This window comes from Strigops habroptila, chromosome 6 (assembly GCF_004027225.2).
Source record: "Strigops habroptila isolate Jane chromosome 6, bStrHab1.2.pri, whole genome shotgun sequence".
Lineage (NCBI taxonomy): Eukaryota > Metazoa > Chordata > Aves > Psittaciformes > Psittacidae > Strigops > Strigops habroptila.
Window position 1 is genome coordinate 26,370,990 of NC_044282.2, and position 22,092 is coordinate 26,393,081.

Consider the following 22,092-nt stretch of genomic DNA (forward strand, 5'->3'; position numbering starts at 1 on the left):
CTTTGCGTAAGGTGTAACTCTTTCACTGTGCATAAGCAGCTCAAAAGCAAAAATTAAACTTTTGATCTTATAGTCAAGATTTATTTTTCACTGCATTATCGGTGCAACTCTGTAGTTGGCGCTGTTACAATCACTGTTTTCATCATTGATGTGTTGGGGAGGCTCAGATGGCCAGCTGCGGCTTCAGTGGGGATCTACAGTGGTTGCAATTGGACTAGAAGCAGGTGGGGGGGTCGTATCCCAGGAAAATTTAGGAATTAACATAACTTCCGTTATGGTGAGAAGCTGTCAAACTTCCAGGCACGTGGAAGTCGTGAAACTCCTTGTGTAAATCTAAGTCACCAAATATGGTGACTTGCAAATGGTCACCTGCAAATGTTCTTGGCAGGGTATTTTTTTCAATAGATATTCTATATGATTAAAAAAGCAGCTTATTTTATGATTCCATGGATCTTTTCCCGGGAATAACACTTTTGTCTTTGTCCTACTGATCTTAGGGCTAATAACTGAGCTATATTTAGAGGAACTGTGTGTCAGACTTCCTCCTTTCTACATAAAATTTCAAAGGATTAAATAACTGCAACCTTGACTCTGGGTCAGCTGTGATTTTTAAATAGGGGTGCAAATCTGTTTGCTGCATTTATCCTAGTCTTTTTATTGTTTTTACTTCCATTTTATGGAAGAAAAGGAGAGTGCATAAAAACGTTTCCTCTAAAAATGGGCCTGAAAGTGGGAATTGCTTTCTCAGGGATTTGCCACTTGTAGTTAGTCAGATTAGCTGATCGTGAATTTAGTGTAACATTTTTCACTGTTTTCATTAGTTCCAGAGAACAAAACCATTTCTGAAATCTAGATACTACTCTGGCTCACACCTGTATTGTGAACACCTCACTGAAACACCTTCTGTAAATGTCTGAAAATAACATGGCTTGGTGCAGTGTTTTCACTGAAAAATGCTCCTCAAACTCATTTTTGAGGCTATTACTCTCACTGCCCAGTTGGTAGCTGTATTTTTTGAGAAAGTTATTAAAGAGAGCAAATTATCCATATTTTAATAAAGAATATGATTAAAAGCACCACACAAGTTTGCACTAAAAAAAAAAAACCCATCAAAAAACCGATTTTTTTTTATTTCTTTTTCATTTTTCTTAAACATGGGGGAGAAGTTTGATTAAAAACTATTTGTAAGGGCATTCCCAGATTATAACTCAGATGGAATATTTGACAGTGTGCAGCTGCCTCTTATCTGTTGCGATTGCAAACTAACCTGTGCAGTGGTTGAAGTTTTAATGAAGCCTTACTGCATCAAGTAGCGAGATTTTTCTTGTCTCACTGAATACCAGTTGGTTGTTTCACATTCTTACCAGCACGTGTTTGCTGACAGCGAACTAACCCTGTAATTGTCTGTGCTTGCTCCACTGTGCAGGTTTTAAGTATTTTTAAAACACTGGAGATCTGCCGAAGGTGCTTAGCAGGTCTAAAGAACAGCAGTAGCTGGTTAGCTTGTCGCCGAGATGCCTTTGAGGAAGTGAGTAATGTGTGTGTGCCTTCCTGCCTTCATTTCGCTGTCTTTATCTGGAGTTACAGGTCTGACAGAGCTTAGTGGGTTGGTTTCCAAGTTTCTCATGCGGGGTGCGCAAGTGAGACACGTTAGGAACCGGCATTCCGAAGCGTGCAAGAAAGATCCCTGGCAAGTGACCCGCATCTGGCGATGCTGTGCGGTCAGACCCACCTTCTTCTGGAGCCAGCACAGGGAAGTTCAACCGGGAGCGGACCCTCACAGCGTGGCTGCGGGGCAGAGGCCCCGCTCCTGCGGCCGCGCTGTAGAATTTCGGCCGGGCTGCGCGACACCCGCGCCCGTGCTGCTGCCGCCAACTTCTCCCCGCCCCGCCGCCCGGGGCCTTTCGTCGCCGCCGCTTCAGCGGATCCGCCGCGCCGCGACTGAGGAGAAGAGCCGATCCCCTTGGGACTACGGCGGGGCGGCCGGTGCGGGGAGCCCGCCTGAGGGAGCAGGGAGCTCGGGATGGGACGCGCCTCCCGTCTCCGAAGCGGGACCGCCGAGCGCGGCTGCGGCGGCTGGCCGGCAGCCACACAAAGCGCCGCTCTCCCCTCCCTTTGTCTGCGTGGCTTTGTCTCCTCCGTCCCCTCGCCGCGGGCCCGAGCTCCGCGGTGCCCTGCGCGCCACCTGCGCGCCGTGGGAACGGCCGCTCGCCCAATCCCCGCCCAGCCGCGCCGCCGCCGGTTTCCGCGCACAGGTGCACGGGCGGTGCCGCGCAGCCCGGCCCCGGCCCTCCCCGCTTGCGGGGCCCGTCCCGCCGCCGCCGCCACCCCCCGCCTCGGCAGCGCGCCCCCTGCGCGCGCCCCTGCCGCCTGACGCTCCACCCCGGGCAGGACGAGGGCGGTGCGCGCCGCCCCGCCTGGAACGCGGGGAGCGCGTGAGGGACGGAGGGCGGGGCGGGCGGGCGCGCGCAGCCCCAGCGGGCGGGGCGAGGCGATAACCCTTGCGGAGCTGCCTGGGAGACCCCGGGTTTGGGGCTGCGCCAGCGCGCGCGGCGCCTCCTCCTCTACTCCCCCCCCCCCCGTCACCCCCCCCACCCCCCCCCTCCCGAGCCGAGTGGAAGGGGCTGGGGCTGGTGCCAGCAGCGGCGTGAGCGCTCGAGCGGCCGCCATTTTACGCCAGCTCCAGCACACTGTCCGGACACACCGAGGGAGCGGAGAAGGGGGGCAGCTCCTCAGCACGCCGAGCCGCTAGCCGCGCCCCGAGCCCCTTCGCACGGCGTTTCACCCCCGCAGCGACAGGTCAGGCGCTGGGCGCCGGCGGGCAGGCCGGCGGGCTCGGGCTCGCTGCGGCTCGGAGCGGCAGCAGCCGCCCGCGGAGCGGGGTGGGAGCGGGCCGGGGCAGGGCCGCGCCGGGCGGCTGTGGGGGATTGAGACGGCGGAGGGGAGCCGGCGGGCGGGGCGGGAGGCGCACGCTGGGGCTCTGCAGCGGTTGTCGGGCCGGGTCCCGGCTGCCGGGCGCTGCGTGATGGGTGGAGGAGCTGGCTGCCTTCGTGGCCGCCGCTGTCGGGCGGGGGGCGGCCTGCCTGGGCCGGTGCCCGCGCGCTAGGCCCGGCAGCTGGCCGGCGCTGGGGAGGCGGCGGCGGCCGGCGGGACCCGGGCCGTCCCCGCGCGGGGCGCGTGGCTCTCGCCTCATTGTCCTGCCGGCTCCGCTGCTCCATTCATTGCCCGTGAGGGGCTGGGCTGGACCGGGGGGAGCCGCGACCTCCGTGCCCGGCGCGTGCGTGGGGAGGGGGCCCGCTCGGGTCTCCCGTGCCCTCGGTCACGTCGTGAGGCGGTGGGCGGCGGGCAGCGGCGTTTCCCGACCGGGAGACGGGGCTGGCGGCGGGCCCCTGCATTGTTTCGGGGAGAAGTGTGGCTGGGGGGGGTGGCGGCGGCGGGGCCGGGAGACGCCGCGAGCTCCCGGCCGAGTTGGTGAAATCGGGCCCGGGGTGTTGCAACCGCTCTCCGGGGGGAATAGGGTGAGAGGTGGGGAATGGCTGGGGCTTGGGGTGGGGGGGAGCCGCTCCTCCTGCGGGAGTGTGGCGGGGAGGGGGGGAAGTCGGTCACTGGAGGAAGTTGTAGGACATCTGAACGCGCAGAGCACGTGTTTCCATCGGGCTCATGGCGGCTGCCGCTGCTGCCGCCACCGTGGGTGGGTGCGGACTGGGAAGAGCGCTTTGTTCCTCTCGCTTGCCCGGCCGGCACCGGAGTGGAGGCGGGAAGGGATCCCGGCCGCGCCTGGGGCCTGGAGAGGCGGCTCGTTCCGCCGGGCAGCGAGTTTGCAGCGGGAGGTGGAGGCAGTAGCGGGTGTCAGTGACGGTATCGCGGTAGCGGCGGCTGCATGTGGCAGGTTTGCTCTTCCTCCCACCCCCGCCATTGGCTTCTTGCTCCTTTTCTAACTTATTCAGAACCTCTTAAGGAGTGTGTTAGAGAGACACAGAGAGGGAGGTGAGTCAGAGTGTCTGGCTAGGTTGTGTAAAACCTGCAGTGAAAGCTACCCCACCCCCGCCAGGCAGTGGTGTTAGGGCTTTCCTTTGTGTTAGTGCTTCTTTTGAGGAATTTTGTGCGTCCTCCAAAGCTAAAAAGTGTCAGGGAAGTAGTCTACTTCTTTCTTTCCTTTTTTTTTTTTTTTTTTTTTTTTTTTTTTTTTTTTTGTTGGGAGGGTGGGGGGTATATGTGTGTTTGGTTTGGTTTTGTTTGTTGGATTGTGGGGTTTGTTGGGTTTTTTTTTTCCCCTGCTTTTGCCAAGAATAGGGCAGTCTGTTGCATGTATTGTCACTTGAATTGTTCTACCTGAAGATATTTTTAGTTTAATTATGATGCTTATTGCATTTGAACAGATATCTGGAAACATGGCTACTGAACATGTTAATGGGAATGGTACTGAAGAGCCCATGGATACTTCTGCTGCAGTTACCCATTCTGAGCATTTCCAGACATTGCTTGATGCTGGTTTACCACAGAAAGTTGCTGAAAAACTAGATGAAATTTACGTTGCAGGTAAGATGTAAAACTTGCAAAACCACACATACAATATTTTATTGGACTTTGCTGTGTTTGGGCTAAAATAGCAACTTTTTGTGGTTTCCAAAAGTATGGGAACTGCAGTCTTACCAAAAATCTGTGGATGTTTTCCACTCAGTGCTTTAATTTGTCATAGCATCTTTCAAAGAAAAGTCTTGGGCCAGGCCACTTGGGCTGAGAGGTGGGAATGAAGAGAAGTATGCAGGTGACCATAGCAATAGGTCACCTGCATAATTTTTAGGAGGAGTAGGTGATGTGGTCATGGTGCTTTTTTTACAGTAGTTGTAGGTAACTGTAAGTAACTGAAGCCTTGGTATTCGTCTCTTCATTTATATGATAATTCGTGAAATAGTATTTGGGCTCATGAACGCGAAGGTTATTGTATTGGTTCTCTCCTCAGACGTGGTGATAGCTGGCATTTTTTAAGCTTGACTTTTGGATTGTGGTAGTCACTTTGAGTGCTGCAGTTTATTTGTCTTTATAATAAAGTCTTCTCAGAATGTACCGAGGTACCACTGCTAGGCAGGCTAAGTCAGGTTTTGATAGATCCTTCTGAATTCAGCTTCAGGATATTGAAAATAAACTTGGTCTGTGTAACATCTGGGTTTCATAGAAGTCAAATGAATACATAAATGTAGTAACTGTTACTCTGAATCTTAACTTTTTCTTGACGCTTTTTTGATTAAAAAAAGTTTAAATAGACTTAAATATTTACTGTTAAGAGGACTCTAGTGATTGCATATGTATAGTAACTTATATTAATCAGTGATTGAAGTAGGGATCACTGGAATGTGATAGATGTGTTAAATCTGGTTAAGCTAAGATTGCTGCCCAAATATAATTAGTAATTTTTTTTTCCCCTTTTCTCTAGGGCTAGTTGCACATAGTGATCTAGATGAAAGAGCTATTGAAGCTTTAAAGGAATTTAATGAAGAAGGTGCATTGGCAGTGCTTCAGCAGTTTAAAGACAGTGATCTCTCACATGTTCAGGTAATGTTAAGCAATCTAGAATACAATTGTTGAGGGTTAAACTGCTGGGTGACTGGCATGAAGTTTGCTTAAGTCACTTTGGTGATCCATATATGATATGTAAAACAAGCACTGTATTAGTTCAAGGTAAAATTAATTTCTGGCTTTCATGTTTTCAGCACTGAAGATTAATGTATCTTTTGCAGAACAAAAGTGCCTTTTTATGTGGAGTCATGAAGACATACAGGCAAAGGGAAAAACAGGGGACCAAGGTGGCAGATTCCAGCAAAGGACCAGATGAGGCAAAAATAAAGGTATGTGCCTAAAAGATAAAAGTTACAATGTTTGTCTGTGGTTTTTCAAGGCTGTTGTGATAGGTTCCTTTATTCTTTCGGAACTGTGTTTTTCTTAAAAGGGCTATTTTAGATTATATTTCATTATTGAAAACTGTCACTTGCATTTTTATCTTACACTTCTTCCCCTTCAAGAGGAAAGTTAATTACTGGAACCGAACATATAGAAAAGTGGAAAAGATTTGACAGTTTGCTTAATGTCTAGTTGAGACAGTTATACTTGTCCACAGTTAAAAGTTTTGGGAAATGTGCTAGCACAATTCCTTGAGTTCAGAACGCATAACTTCAGCTACTGCTGATTGGTTTTTTGCTGCTTCTTTTGTTCTTTCTTGTTTGTTTGTTTTTTCTTCAGTTCAGGTTTAAGGCAGCTCTGCAGTACAGTTCAGGTTTAAGGCAGCTCTGCAGTACAGTTCAGGTTTAAGGCAGCTCTGCAGTACAGTTCAGGTTTAAGGCAGCTCTGCAGTACAGTTCAGGTTTAAGGCAGCTCTGCAGTACAGTTCAGGTTTAAGGCAACTCTGCAGTACAGTTCAGGTTTAAGGCAACTCTGCAGTACAGAGGAGATACCACATGTCTAAAAGAAACCTATTGTAGTGGATATAGGATTTAGCCCACTTCTTATGACATAATCACTGTACCCCAAACTGCCTTAATAATGGATATGTTATTTCTTGGACTGAGTCTTCTACTAGCAAGAGACTCCTGTCTTAAGAGTTAGGCATACTGTGATTTAATAAAAGTTCTGTGATTAGCAACTTCACCAGAGCTTAAGGGAAGAAAAACCATCTAAGCATGCTTAGTTGATGTCTTAAAAAGTGAGAGAATCTTTAATCTTTAACTTTTCATGTGTAAAGTGCAAATTGAGTGTGCTATATATTACAAATAACTAAGTAGCTTGCAAAACTAGAAAATCTTTTTTTCTCCTGACTTTGAGGCTGGGATGCCATTAATTATAAAATAAGAAAAACTCAAACCAAAACCCGATGCAGTTTTTGCCACTACCACATGAAACAACAATATGAGAACTTTGTTAACCAATTTAAAGTAGCATAGCTTTTACTGCTGATGGCTATAGCAGTTAAAATAACTTTGCAATTTTCCAGTGGTGAAATTATGAACTCTTGATTATAATTAGGCTTGTTTAATACATTGTTTCTGTGTTTGTAGAGGTGATTTGTCTTTGGACAAAATTCTTAAGACTAATTTCAGAGGAGTTTCCTATTATATGTTTGTATATGTATGTTGGAATTTCACCTAACATTTACATTGGTAGTGTTATCTGACTGTATGCAGTGATTCTAGTGAGGATCAGTTGTGCTGGGATGCTGTATGTGCCCACAAGGAATTTGGGGGGAAGGTGGAGGATAAGAGAAAGGAAGTAGTATTACCACGTCAGTGGTTGGATACCTGAAGCAGTCTGGACAGTGTTACAGGGGTGTAAGCACTTAAACATGTGTTCTTCAACTTCACACTTATGAGTAATCTCATTAAGTGAAGGGAACTCCTGTGCATAAATGTTTGCAGGATTGGTCATGCCAAAACAAGAAGTGGCTCAGACTCAGATCTTTTTAATTAAAGGAAAGCTTGCTATTCTGTTTCTTGTCCTTATTTTTTTCCTTTTTGTATGAAAATGAAGGAATTGGGGAGAACTTTATGGGAATCTCTTAATTTTCTAGCAGTGTTTCTTTACCTGATAGTTGTTGTAATTGTTGCAAGTTACATGTGAAAGTACTAGCAGTAGGCTTGTTTGCCTGTGGGAGTTTCAAAGCAGTACAGTTTAAGAATTATAAGCATGTCTGTTTGTGAATGAAGTGCATCTAAATTAGCTCAATTTGTATATGATTTTAAAATTTTAAGTTTCTTACTTGAAGGCACTCTTGGAGAGAACTGGCTACACTCTTGATGTGACTACTGGACAGAGAAAGTATGGTGGACCTCCTCCAGAGTCAGTTTATTCAGGACAGCAACCTTCTGTTGGTACAGAGGTAAGAAGGTGGAGATGTTTATGTAGATGTGTTCTTACTCATTGGAAGTATTTTTTTTTATAAACAACACTCTGTATGCCTGTTGTAGATATTTGTGGGCAAGATTCCAAGAGACTTGTTTGAAGATGAACTTGTTCCATTATTTGAGAAAGCTGGCCCTATATGGGATCTCCGCTTAATGATGGATCCACTAACTGGTCTAAATAGAGGATATGCTTTTGTCACTTTTTGTACTAAAGAGGCAGCTCAGGAAGCTGTTAAACTGGTAAGTTTTCCTATGTGGATTTCTTTTTTTTTTTGTTTTGTTTTTCCCTTAGGAACACTCTGGCTTATAAGCAGTTTGTCCTGATGCTTACATTCTTAAGATGAAACTGTCATTGTTAGATCACTTCATAAAAGTCCGCTACGTGTTTTTGTTTCGCTGGCTGTATTAGGCACAGGGGAGTGTGGGGGAAGGGGGGTGGGGACGCTGATGGACTTCTGTTTGGTCCGGTTAGATGAGCCTTTATTATTAACAGAAGTTGTACTAGCAGTAGTGACTTCTGAGGTGTCTGCACGTGGGTGAGTTTTGGAGAGAAGTGGTGTTTGGGTTGCTGTGCTCTAAGAGAAGTGTTGGTCAGGTTGGCTGTGATTTCTCATTTGCTTGTGCACCGGCAGGGGGCCCCGCGCTGGGAAAAGGCTTCCAAAAGTCAGAGCATTTCATAAGACACTTCAGATGGGAAGTGATCACTCCCAAGTGTTAAGGTCTGTTCTGTTTGCAGCAGCTGACTGGAAAAAGTCATATATCCTGCCAGGTTAAAAAACACTTCCTCTGTTTTACACGGAGGTGTGAAATAGTATGTTATTCCTTAGATCAAACTCTTAATAAGCTTTCCAGATTTTATGCATGAAGTATCCACTAAAAAAGAGGGGGGAAAGAAACGCCACCCCAGTCCTCGCAGTGCTCCTTTGTTTTCCTGGTTAAGTTGAATTTGAATTTCTTGAGCTAGCTACTGCTACACTGATATGGGCAAGATCACTGCAATATGCCTTCGAGTGCTAACCGTACTCATTCTGAGGTGTACCCATAACTGCATTAATTAATATAGTAGGGTTACAATTTCTTGTTTTATAATAACATACATCTTAAGCCATTAAGGCACTCTGTTGAAATGTATTGATGTAGGTTGGTGGAGCTGAAAGTGGGAATGTGTTTTGAAAAAGTATAGAAATGCCTACAAAAGTGGAAGTACAAAAATATCTGGTATATACTGTTTAGCTTTGTAAATAAGAATGGGTTTTGTTCCTGTGCGTAGTTCAGATATACTGAGGATAACTGCATATACCTCTTTCATTGTCAACCTAGTTATTGTGTGTGAACTCTCTTAAGAGAGTTATGTACATGACTTAGCAAAGCCGTGAATCAAAAAACATATGTTCTCAGAGGCACCTAATAAATGAACAAAAAGAAATTTTTCTTTGCTTAGTTGGATTTTGCTTAAAAGCAGCATTCTCTGAAAAATCATTCAGGTCGTGTTTCCATAAAAGTAACATTCCTGGCCTCAGTCTTCCACTAAATGATACAAGGCAAAGAGGTAGTTGGTGTCCCTTTATACCTGATATTTGATCCGCAGGAAGAAGTGCGTTTGTGTTCTGGTTTTCAGTTAAACAGCCACTGAATATAGTAGTTGAAAAGTGTTGCAATTCATGGGGCAGTTTTTCAGCATTTATGCTAACTTCTCTGAGGGCAGGGTTAGTTTTAAATTAGAAACTATGGCATTTGTCAGTTTTTGACAACTATGGTTGTCAAAAGTATGTCAAGTATGGTTAAGTTTTGAACTATGGTTCCAACCATAGTTAGCTGGCTAGTTTGGTGTATTGTAAGTCTTCCAAGTTGTTGAGGGGTGACTTGCAGGGGTGTTAGCAAAATACAGCTGTAGAGCTCAGTTGAAAATCATAGGTCTAATACTCTTATTGGTTACCCATGCATGGGAGAGGGTGCTGAAAGGCTCTTGGAAATGCTGAACCCATGGTCCCACTTATAATAACCTTGTACTTTAGCAGGTGGTGTTCTTTTTGATACTACTTGTAATCTTCTGATACACAACTTGTTTCCCAGCTTTCTGGACTTCCTGGGACAGGGCGGGTTCTGTTATTTCCCTTCTGGTACTGAGAAGACTTACAGATACAAGCAGTAGTTATTTTTATGTCCAGTACTTAATCCAGTGTGGTTAAACATTGCTAATTAAGTAGAAATGGCATCTCAAATGTTCACACAAGCACTGACTATCAGAAGTCTGATGTTGTCATTTTTCTTAACCCCAGGTATTTTTTCCCTGTTAACATGTTTGTGTTTACCTTACGTTTTATACTGTTTTAAGAATTGCAGTTCCAGTTGTGTTCTTTTGCGCACATCTTCAATTCTCGATACTATTTCATGTGAAGTTGTTAGATACCAGTTTTTCAAAATATTTGAGTGATTAACATTACTGTAGATAGGTCTGGGATAAATACTACAGGTGAAGCTTGTTGGAAAATGTACTGAAGACTATGCTAGCTTATGGTGTATTTTTGACTAGAGCAAGTGTAAGCTTGATCAAAGTGCAGGTACAGGTGGGTTATGCAAATATGCTGCTTAAACAGCTTGCCAGCAGTGTATAGCAGTACAACTTGCCATTTGCTGCTGGAAATAAGCTAAATTTGCTGGTGAAAGTTTAAGTGGAAAAAATGACAAGATGGACTATGCATTCTTTGACCTGTTTGTGAGTAGGTTCTTCTAGAATTTGGTGGGGGGGGGAAGGTGTCTAGAGGGTAGTAATACCTCTGTTACTAACTTTGGGCATTGATTCAGTGGTGACAGGAGAGGGAAGCAATATGCTGACATAGCTAATTTGGTAGCCTGACTGTTTTGGCACTTTACCCAGATCATGATTTGGGCCTGTTCATGTCTTATCTAAGTTTACAGATGGTATGTAAACTACCTAAAAAGCACCAACTTTCTATTCAAGAGCACCTAATCCAAGGCTACTTTTCTGGTAGTTAATGTATGATAGTATGAAAAAAACCATACTAGAAATTACTGTCATTGTGGAATTGCAGTATGGTGGAGTATTTTATTTTTATGTTGTAAAATAGTACTTTGTTGCCATGAATTTTACAGGAGGCCTTTTTTGGATTAAATGTGTGGCTTTTAGACTTTAACAGGAACAGTGGGATAGTATCTTCTGTTGTCCATATAGAATAGAGTATTTAAGTTGGAAGGGACCAGCAGTAGTCATCCAGTCCAACTGCCTGACCACTTCAGGGCTGACCAAAAGTTAAAGTATTATTATTAAGGGCCTTGTCCAAATGCCTCTTTTAAACACTGACAGGCTTGGGACATCAACCACCTCTCTAGGAAGCCTCTTCTAGTGTTTGACCACCCTCTCAGTAAAATAAATGCTTCCTAATGTACACTTGGTTAATGAAGAATAAGTTTGGGTCTTTTTTTCCGGGCTCATAAACTGTCAGCTGCTTTAAAGGTGTTTTCTTTAAAGGATAGTTGTGACCTACTGTAATCTGTCTCTTCCTTAGTGTGTTTGTCTTTACTAGTGATTATAATACATATACAGTCTTCTATGCAGCTGCTTCCTACTTTAAAATCAACTATTCCTCTGCCACATGGGCAACAGATATGGAGATAGAAGTGTTCTACTGTATCCTACTATGTTTTGAGACATAATTAGTTGGGAAGATGCCACTCCAGGTCATGGACAGTTCTCCTTTTAGCTCACTTTGCTTTCAGTAGCTTGGAAAATTTTCAGTGATGTAGTTTTTGCTTACACAAGATAAATAAACATCTTCACCCTGATTTTAGTGCACAAAACAAGAGGGATTGTGGGACAACTTGCTTATGCAGGAACATTTACCACCAGACACCAAATAACTCCTAGAATAAATAGCTAGATTAAATTTTAAAAAGCTGTCCTGCTACTTGTCAATAAGATGTTGACCACAAAATATATTTTCCTAGCTGAAGAACTGTCTGTTGCAGGGCTTCCAGTTGGAAAGGGGTTGCTGTACCACCAGTTGCCAGTTGGCCTCCCTGCTGCTTGTTTGAATGATGCATGTCTGTCTCTGCATCTCAATGAAAGGCATTTTTTGTCAACAGATGTCTACAGTAATACTTCCCTCCCCCCCTTCCCCCCCCCTTAAACTGCTGACTTGTTCAGGGTGTCTTCTAAACAATCTGTTATGGGAAAAGCATTTGAACAGAAGTCTTTGGATTTCAAGTCAGTAGAAGATGGTTCTTGCTGTTTACTGTCTTTACATGTGCAATCTATATGTCTGTGCTTTGGAAAGTACTTGCCAATTGCTCTTGCACATTTTATGGAGAAGACCTGATCACGGGTCTCCTTCATTTGTTAATTAACTTTAGGGAATCTGACTGTAATTGTAACTTGTGTCTTGTATTATGTACAAATCAAGAATTCATAGATAAAATGTATAGAGGAACTTGCTCTTTTTTTGTACTATTGTGAAGGTAGAAGCCTTGACCTTGATGACTTGGACATAGGATTTATCTTTCATGGTTCTACTTGAAAAAGTCTCTAAAGAAACATGTCTTTAAAAAGAGGATTGAACAAGAAGGGAAGAATAATTGTTGGCTGAAATTGTGGAGATATCTTGAGAACAGTTGAATATGCATTGTAAGATTGTATTAAGCTCCAAAGAATTTAATATATTGCTCAATGCTATGTTTGCAGAAGTGAAATATGCAGCATGCAGATGTTGGAGAGGAGTGAAAATTATATGTAAGTGATGATTGTCCAATTATTTTTCTTTCAGTATAACAACCATGAAATTCGTTCTGGAAAACACATCGGCGTATGCATCTCTGTTGCCAATAATAGGCTTTTTGTTGGTTCTATTCCTAAGAGTAAAACCAAGGAGCAGATTGTTGAAGAGTTTAGCAAAGTAACAGGTAAGTCAATAACTATGTTTTGTAGAGCTGGAAGGATGTCAAACATCATCAGTGATGAACATTCTTCGCCATGTTTTTGGCTTGTGGTCGAGTGATGGTGAATCCAAATGAAGACCACTCGGCATTTGTCCTGACTTCCTAGGGCTTTGGGATTTTTTTAACCTGTTGTGCTGAGGGCTGAAATTATTTGTGGTAAGAGTAGGTGCATGGTTGCAAGCTCTACCTAGAAAATAAATGGGTAATGTGTAAAAAAAAAAAAAAAAAAAAAAAAAAAAAAAAAAAAAAGAGAGAGAGAGAAAAAAAAAGGAGAGAGAGAGAAAAATAATTCAAACAGGTAGTTATTTCAACACTAATGGATATTTTAAAACTTTTCAAGGCAAAACTGAAGCAGGTTGGACAATGTAACTAGTTCTGTGCTTCAGATTTCTTAGTGATTTGATAAGCAACCCTTTGATAATGGCATATAAACTGGCAAAGGTAACATTTGATGGCGCTCTCTGCTACTGAATTAGATACTTTGGGTTCAATGGAGCAACACTGAAACTTTCTGGATGTCTTAAAATCATGCAGATTTGGTCTCTTGTTATTTAGACATCCATGGAAAAACACGTGCCACTAAGTGGTGTGACTTAGGGGTTTGAGAGGAGAACTGACAAGGGGCAACTTTTGGCTGCCCTTATCTCTCCTCCATTCAGTTAGAGGAAAGGTACTCTTCCATAGCTACTAAGATTTCTTCACCTAATAAAAATGAAACCTGACTCGGGATAGTCTAATGTCTTTCTTTGAAAATGTTAGTCTTCAAGATAGGGAGACTTATATTATGTACATGGTCTCAAAAGTCTAGTGTGTGCATGCCTTTTTTGGAACCACTTGTCAGATGCGTATTCACCAGAAAGACAATCCCCACTTTATAATACAAATTAATGGATTGAAGCCATAACAAATATTTTGCTTAATTTCAGAGGGTCTTACAGATGTCATATTGTATCACCAGCCTGATGACAAGAAAAAGAACCGGGGTTTCTGTTTCCTTGAATATGAAGATCACAAAACTGCTGCTCAGGCCAGACGTAGGTTAATGAGTGGCAAAGTGAAAGTCTGGGGGAATGTTGTAACGGTGGAATGGGCTGACCCTATAGAAGACCCAGATCCCGAAGTGATGGCAAAGGTAATAAAGCTGTAAGGGAACCATAATACACTTGAAGTGCCTTGTTCTAAAATAAGTACTTCCTGACATTAGCCTAAGTTTAAATAGCATCTTTCATCCTTCTTGAGAGATGTTGTAGGTGAGCTGATAAAAACATGAATACACTTTAGAATTGATGTGAATTTAAAAACCCTTCACTGATGTTATTTTATGCTCCCGAAGCTGAATGTTGAACGTAATTCTTGCCAAAATGACACATAAGGCGATGGACTTAATTTCTCATCTGGAAGTGGTGGTGACTTCCAAAACTTAAAATCATTTTGTAGCTTAATATTTGGAGGGACAGACATCTGGGTATGATCACAGAACAAGCTTTAATTATTTTTAAACCTGGAACTTTGCTTACCTCATCAGAATTGGAACATGTCAGTAAGATGCACAAACATATTTTCAAAGCTGCCTTTAGCGGTTGCTTCTGAGAAGTTATGCAATTATTTCATATCTTGAGCTTTGTATCTTTTAGTTTGCGGGAGGGGGTAATTCCTTAAAATACTAAAACTAGCAATATTTTGGATTTTGAATATTTCATTGAAACTGAAGTCTGGATTATTAACTCTTTGAAGCACATTGTAGCTGGTTTTTGTATGTATGTGTGTGTATGTGTGGGGATGGTATTTTGCCAGAAACTAATTTTTTTTATTTTTATTTTTTTTTTCCTCATCAGATAATGCCCATCCCTGTCTTTTCAGTTATGTTGTGTAGTTGAGTTGTTTAATGGAAACTCGTAGCTAGCCCGTATCCTTATCTCTTTCTCTTAGCTTGCTTTTTGTCTGTGCTTTTACTCTCATCTGAGACACGTCACTTGCTGGAGTCCTACTTTGGTGGACCTAGTAAGATAGCTTGGCTGGGATCTCCTCTTTGGTGAGCCATAAGGGAAAAGGGTTGGGGTGGGGGCTCATTCTAGGGAAAAAAGCTGCTTTTGTAATACAAGTGTTACAGAAGCTTTTGGACTACCCTGTCTGCAGACTTTATTTTCCTTGCCTGGCATCATAGACTATCAGCAGTGGGGAAAAGTCTTGCAGGTAAAATTTGTGGAAGGTGGTATGTCCTAAATATGGCAGCCTATCTATCTGTTCAGTTTTTTGGCTCAAAAGAGAAGAGACCTAATCCATCAAACTGTTTAAATAAATGAGCAGGAACTTCTGCTGACATGACTGAATAGATGAGTAGGAAGTGATAGAGGACATAATCAGGTATCTTTTCTGAGTAAGTTTACAGATGTGGGGAGTGAAAGACAAAAGACATTAAAACTTGATAATAGTTTGCCCTATTTAATATACAGTTTTTTTGAATGAGTTAATGCCTTGTTTTGTTTTATATTTGAAATGGGACATGAAAATGGAAGAAATGTAAATATGAAAAATGTGCAGAAAATCAACTTGTAAACTTCTAGTGCCATATACCAAAGATAGGGCATGGAGCTTGGGTTGAAGATGTATGGAAGAATGAGACTATGTGAATGAATAAATTAAAAAGGTAGAGAACATCTAGCCTGTGCCTGAAGGCAGAAGTTGAGACAAGCATTGGTGTCTTTCTTGCTGGCTCTGTCCCTTAGTGTATTGCAGCAAGGAAAGTCACTACTCCAGTCTTTCTTGCCCACTTAACTGTGTGTTTTGAGAAACTGACCACATCTGGCACTTCTGGAAGTGTTAGGTTTGCTCTCTGTTTTTTGTTGCTGTCTTTGTCCTAAGAGCAGCTGAGCTGCTGCTACAGTCTTGTAATCTTACAGATGGGAGCTGCAGGTTGGGTGTCATTGCTTCTGAGTACTGTCAGTCAGGAGCAAAGGGAGAGCTGTTAATCCTTGTCATCTTACACATTCCTGTGGTAGAAGGCTCTGGAGGAAACACTGCGAATATGAGTAGGTTGCTTTTATCAGAATGATCATCTGATCAGCAGTATTCTTGTAAGGACTCCTGGAAAAGCAAGTCCGTAAGAACAAATGATGAGATTTGTTCTCATAGGTCAATGAGAAACTGAGCCAGCAGTGTGAGCTTGCAGCCCAGAAAGCTACTCGTATCCTGGGCCGCATCAAAAGAAGTGTGACCAGCAGGGTGAAGGAGGTGATCCTGCCCTTCTACTTTGTTCTCGTGAAAGCCCAATTGGAGTATTGTGTACAGTTCTGGTGTTCTCAACGTAAGAAGGACATGGAGCTGTTGGAGCAAGTCCATAGGAGGGCCACGAGGATGATAAGGGGGACATCATCCTGTACCTCCTATACGAAGACAGGCTGAGAAAGTTGGGGCTGTTCAGCCTGGGGAAGAGACGGCTGCATGGAGACCTCCTAGCAGCCTTCCAGTATCTGAAGGGGGCCTACAAGGATGCTAGAGAGGGACTCTTCATCAGGGACTGTAGCAGTAGGACAAGGGGAAATGGGTTTAAACTTAAACAGGAGAAGTTCAGGTTGGATATAAGAAAGAAGTTCTTTAACTCTGAGGGTGGTGAGGCACTGGAACAGGTTGCCCAGAGAAGTGGTAAATGCTCCATCCCAGACAATGTTCAAGGCCAGGTTGGACAGAGCCTTGGGCAACATGGTCTAGGGTGAGGCATCCCTACCTATGGCAGGGGGCTGCAACTAGATAGTCTTAAGGTCCTTTCCAACCTTAACTATTCTGTGATTCTAAGAAGAAAAATTCACCTTTGTAACCAGAAGGTGAACAGTGTTCTCTCCTAGAAGCAGCATGTCATTTCATCAATGTATGAACACCTACTAATTTAAAGTTGTGAAATGTTTACTCAAGCCTTTTCTCCTTTCTCCTCCAGACTTACACTTATATGTTGTGGAGGGAAATTTATGGATGCATACATAAATTTAAATGGGCTGTTACCTTCAATAGGAAGTACCTTAAGCGTGATGAGGTAGAAGGCTAGATTCTGAAGCTAGACATATGTGCTACAGAAGATTAGTGCTTGTAGAACAGTAAAGTTGGTTTAATACTTTATTTCTGGTCCATAGTGAACTTTTTCTAACTTCTGGAGCTGTGTTTAACTTATTTTCTCCCAGGTGTTATTTTGATGCCTCTTACACCTGCAGATAAAATTCTTAATGTTTTACCTGATTTCTGTAGCATGGCTGAGGTGACACAGGAAGTTCTGGAGTGGCAGGTTATGCAGCTAAATAAATTCTTATGCTTGTGGTTGCCTGGTAGATTACAGGGCAGGAGACAGGGCTAGTAACCCTTGCAGAATGTGGTGATGAAGTCTAAAGTCTGTGTGTTGTAGGTAAATGGAGGAAAAGGAGCAGATTGCAGAAGTTTTGGGGGTAGTCTAATGTTAAGCAGTTTAAAAAGTGAGTTCTGCCTTTACCCAGCAGCAGCATTTTGTCATATATTGTTTGTTAAATGTATATTTATGGATTCTTGGTGTTATAATCTATGAGCCTTAATGAAGAGGGCTTCTTTTCCCCCTCCCCCTTCCATCATTAGATAGCTTAAGTGAAATAAAAATGAATTCATCTTTCTTTTAACCTCTTCTTTTACCTGCCTCCTAGCTTGGACATCATCTTTAACTGGTTCTGCTACACTTTTAACCTGTAACATGACCAAAGGTGTTAAAACTAAAAAAAAATTAGCTGTTAGAGATTAATGGATTTATCTACACTGGAAAAAAGTTATTAGTCGCTTTTTACTTCTTTAAAGAATGTTGTATTTTGTAACAAAAAAGTGATGATTTTTGAGGTTTTTAGTTATGTCTGACACTATGTCAGTCATTGTGGATTTATCAGTGAAGACTACTTAGGGTTCCTTATGAATAAGGAAGATCTGTTTGAAAGTTACCAGTTTTTAAAACCATTGATAACATCACAAAATTTCCTGTAATTAATTTTCATTGTATAAGGTAGCAATTAGGACAGTTTATTAAAAACGATTATTACATATGGCTTACAAAGAAATAAGTGTCCTTGCCATCAAGGCATGTAGGAGGAGCTTAACAAAGGATAGGAAGCAGATTTCCTTGTGGAGCTGGCTGTGATTGTTTTATTCTCTCCTGAGAAGTGGCAACTATTGCCAAAGACTAGAGTTGATACACTGGGTCAGATTCATGATCTGTAGTATCCCTTCAAAGCTCTGCATCCCATCCTAGCTCAGCTAGTGAGACAAAGACTTACAGAAGTATCTCCTGTTTATTTGTAATTTAATTTCGTAGTAATTCTTACTGAAAGGGTGTCTGGGATTATTGAGTTCCTGTATATAGTGGGAGTAGAGAGTACATCTCTGCTTAAAAAAATCTAAGCAAGCTTTCTTTAGTCCCTTCACACCCTGTGGGTGATATGTGGTGATATTTTTGTTGACCTTCAGGGTTAGGAGAAGGAAGTCGCTGCTGCCATGTACAACGTTCCCTTGTCATCAGCTAATTTGAAACCATTAGTAGTGGAGGGGATGTGAGTAGAGGTTGCAGGTCTTTGCTGTTGTGCAGCTGCAGTGTAGGAATGTAGGACTGTGAGCGTCGTGATCACCTCCCACTGCCAAAGACTGTCACAGCACGGTGGCAGTGTGCGGAAGGGATTCTCCCCAACTAGCCAAAGAGCCTGTAAATTGTGAGAACCCATAGATAACATCATGTAAACATACTAGTGTACAGTCATTTAATGCAACCTCAGCGTGGACTCAAGAATGAGTCTTTGAATACTAACAAGTCACTAATAAATGTGATTCCTGATGTCCAGTGTATGTTGTCTGCTATATGAAATAAGAGTCTAGTTTAAGCCTTCGTCAGACTGCTCTGTACTTTCTTTTATCATAGTGGTGGTTGATGAAACTTTATATTGATGATTTAGTCACTGTCGGGCGGTTAACAGGGCATATATCAGTAGTTGGAAAAACTACCAGCCTCTCTGATCTTAATTGCCATAGCAGTCTTTATGTAGCTTAAGAACTAGGTATATTGCATCCTTTAGAGACCTGGGGAAGGGAGTAAACCTCTAGAGTTATTTGGAGGTGGATGCTCCTCAAAGGAAGGACGCAGTTTGACTTGTGAGAAGGTCCAAGGGTGACTTGGCAATGTCGGCCTTAGTATCCCCTTCTGTCTGCGTTATCTCTTCTAGCTTCAGGTCACTGAGCACTCAAGCAAGTGCAGTCCTGATGCTGGGTATCTGGTGTAGCTATAGCATGGGAGCCACAAGTTAAGCAGCTTGAGAGCTGCAGGCCTGTCACCTCTGACCTAGATACTACAGCGATGACTGTTCGTTCTGCAAATACTTGAGGAAAAACCTGTCTAAAGAATGAAATGTTTTGATAAGTTAATTGTTTTGTGTGTAACCAATTCTGGTTGCCTTCTTTCAAGTTAAAAGTGTTCTGAGTTGAAAATTACTGCTGCTGGGATTCATTTAAACATTGACACAAATCGGATTGACTTTCAGGATACTAACACTTATGTAATCATGTTTGAAAATAGATGTAATATTTCTAGCAGTCAGGGAATTTTGGAGCTAACTCTTGCTGTGTGAATATATAAATACACATATTCATGTACATGTACATAAAGTGCTGTACGTAAAATGTAATGATGTGTTCAGTACTGCCAATAGCAGTGACTTGCAAAACTTTGTGTTCTGGCATTAGGTCATCCTTCTAAGTGGTTTTTTGTTTGTTTGCTTTTGTTTCTTTTTTAGGTAAAAGTTTTGTTTGTACGCAATCTTGCCAATACTGTAACAGAGGAGATACTAGAAAAGGCCTTCAGTCAATTTGGAAAGCTAGAGCGAGTGAAGAAGCTAAAAGACTATGCTTTCATTCATTTTGATGAACGGGATGGTGCTGTAAAGGTAAGTGAAGAGGACTTTGCGTGTAAGTATTGACTAAACATTTAAGAGCTGTATACTTAACTTCAGAACAAGCTCTGTCTGGAGAAATGGTAACACATTAGCACTGATAACTTTGTCCTCTCTGGGTGTCTCCTGGGAAGACACAGTTGCTAGCTTGAAAAGTGGATCTTAGATGCACCTATTCTAAGTAATTTTGCTGATGAGTATTGCAGATAATCACATGTGTTATTATTTGAAACTGAAGTGCTGGAAGTTGAGTGACTCTTTTCGCCAAATTATTGGTAGAACCTAAAGCAGTCTAGGGCAGGTGATAAAATGGAGGTAATCTTTTTATCTTCCAGGAACAGAATGACTTCCTTTCTGTTGTGTGGGATAAGCACCTTTTTCTTTTTTGATGAGAGGTGCTGGACAGTTGAGTAATTGTCATTCCTGGATTTTGCTAGCCTGGTCGTGGTGGTGTTTTGGGTTTGGTTTTTTTTTTTCTTCTGTTATCTGTCATTAGGAGGGGAAAGTGTAATTCCTCTCATGTCTATAGTGTATCTATTTATGTTCTGTGAGAGGATGCAGAATACAAGGAAATTCAGGTTTTTTTACTCATCCAGATGCCTTAAAGTAGCTGCTTAGGAAGGTGATGGAAAGAGTCTTTTCATAGTATATGTATCACATCAAGGCTTAGCTATGTAGATTCCCTAAAAGTGATAGAATCTTCAGGATTCCCCTGTTTGAATTTCACTTGTAGCAATTACTGGGCCTGTGGGAATTGTATGTGTGTGTGTGGTGGTGGGGTGGGGTTTTTGTTGGTTTTGGGGTTTTTTGTTGGTTTTGTTGTAAGAATGAGACTGTTAAATTCTAATTTTTCGCTTCTGGTTTAAAAAGAAAGTTACACTTACTACAAGTAAAATAAAACAACAAAACCACATACTGATCTCTACCTTTAGTAGTTTTTGTGTGTGTGCTGACATTAGAGATTTAGTCCTGTATTGCAAAATCTATACTTTCAGAACTGTCACTTCATTAATTGAAAAAGCTTGCAAAGATTGAAGTCCATTTGCAGTTCCGAGTGGAAGATTTCTAAACTGACACTTGCAGTCCTGGCATTCAGAGCTAAGTTTAGAGGAAATGCATAACTCTGGAGCCCATAATACTATGCTGTCTGATTATTTCGTTAGCTTTATATTGTTATTTCAGTTCTGGACAACAAATTTTACAAACAGTACTCTAAACGATAAAATAAAATTAATAACTTCAGATATGCATAGAAGTATATTTAAAGTCTGGTTAATTCCCTCAGGCAATGGAAGAAATGAATGGCAAAGATTTAGAGGGAGAAAACATTGAAATTGTTTTTGCTAAGCCACCAGATCAAAAAAGGAAAGAACGGAAAGCTCAGAGACAAGCGGCTAAAAATCAGATGTAAGTGTAAATGCATGCACATGTTGTATTACTTCTGAAAGACATGTACACTCTTACCGAATTGGAACTTCTGGGTATTTTAGTAGGTATACTATAGTGTGTGTAGGTTTTCTGGCTTCTCTGAAAATGTTGGATTCATTTAAGTTGTTTGCATTTTACTTAAGATGTAGTAGTGGTGTTAGTGAGAATTCAGGTACTGTTGTGCTCCACTCATTGAGTATGAGAACACCAGAGGAAATGTTTGAAGGTCATGAAACATGCACACTTCTCACTTTAAACGTCCACATACTTCTATACTAACACGTCACTTGAATGAATTCAGCAACATGTGCTCCTCCCAGCAGGCTTAGTAGTACCGATGTAGCCCTTCCTGTTCAGTAAAGCATCCACTGAAAGGATGATCCTGAAATTCCTTATTTGCCACTTGCAGAAGATAGATGTGCTCATGAAGGTGTTTAAACTCATACTAACAGAGATCTTGCACTAAAAAAGTGGAATGTTGCCAAAAAAAAAAAAAAAAAAATGGGTGGGGGGAAATTCTTGTGTGTTCTGTTTAATATTCTCATGTGTTTTTCTTCTTGGATATCTTGTAGCTTTCCTAACCATCTTCCCTCCCCCACCTTATTTCCAAAAATAACTTCTGCTAGTGCTGCTGTGCAGCATCCAAGAAGACTGAATAGTGAGGTTACCAGATTAATACAGCTCTCACATGGTGACCTACTGTACACATGCAGTTGGTTAAGTTTGCTCTGCTTATAGTTCTCGTAACTTTCTTGGCCCTTTTGTTCTTGTTCCTTGGGCATCTGGTATTGCTGTAAGAAGAGAATTTCTTTTTTCTTTTGCTTCTCTTCTGTGCCAGGCAGGCCTTTTCTGTTCTGCTTAAGACTTTTGGTGATACAACTTTC

The 22,092-nt window shown here is 42.4% G+C and overlaps 1 protein-coding gene across 6 annotated transcripts in view; it reads left to right on the plus strand.

Moving 5' to 3' along the window:
* The first annotated feature begins 2,479 nt into the window (after positions 1-2,479).
* SYNCRIP (synaptotagmin binding cytoplasmic RNA interacting protein) overlaps positions 2,480-22,092 on the plus strand; it is a 26,754-nt gene continuing 7,141 nt past the window's right edge. For 3 of the 6 annotated variants that reach the window (XM_030489041.2, XM_030489039.2, XM_030489035.1), the window contains exons 1-10: positions 2,533-2,799; positions 4,380-4,539; positions 5,435-5,553; positions 5,739-5,846; positions 7,754-7,867; positions 7,956-8,132; positions 12,674-12,809; positions 13,772-13,977; positions 19,625-19,774; positions 21,066-21,187. In XM_030489041.2, the coding sequence (XP_030344901.1) occupies positions 4,392-4,539; positions 5,435-5,553; positions 5,739-5,846; positions 7,754-7,867; positions 7,956-8,132; positions 12,674-12,809; positions 13,772-13,977; positions 19,625-19,774; positions 21,066-21,187 (1,280 nt within the window). In that variant the 5' untranslated portion in view covers positions 2,533-2,799; positions 4,380-4,391. Of the gene's footprint in view, positions 2,800-4,379; positions 4,540-5,434; positions 5,554-5,711; positions 5,847-7,753; positions 7,868-7,955; positions 8,133-12,673; positions 12,810-13,771; positions 13,978-19,624; positions 19,775-21,065; positions 21,188-22,092 lie in introns of those variants that run through there. The other 3 variants (XM_030489038.2, XM_030489036.2, XM_030489040.1) reach the window with 3 other exon arrangements.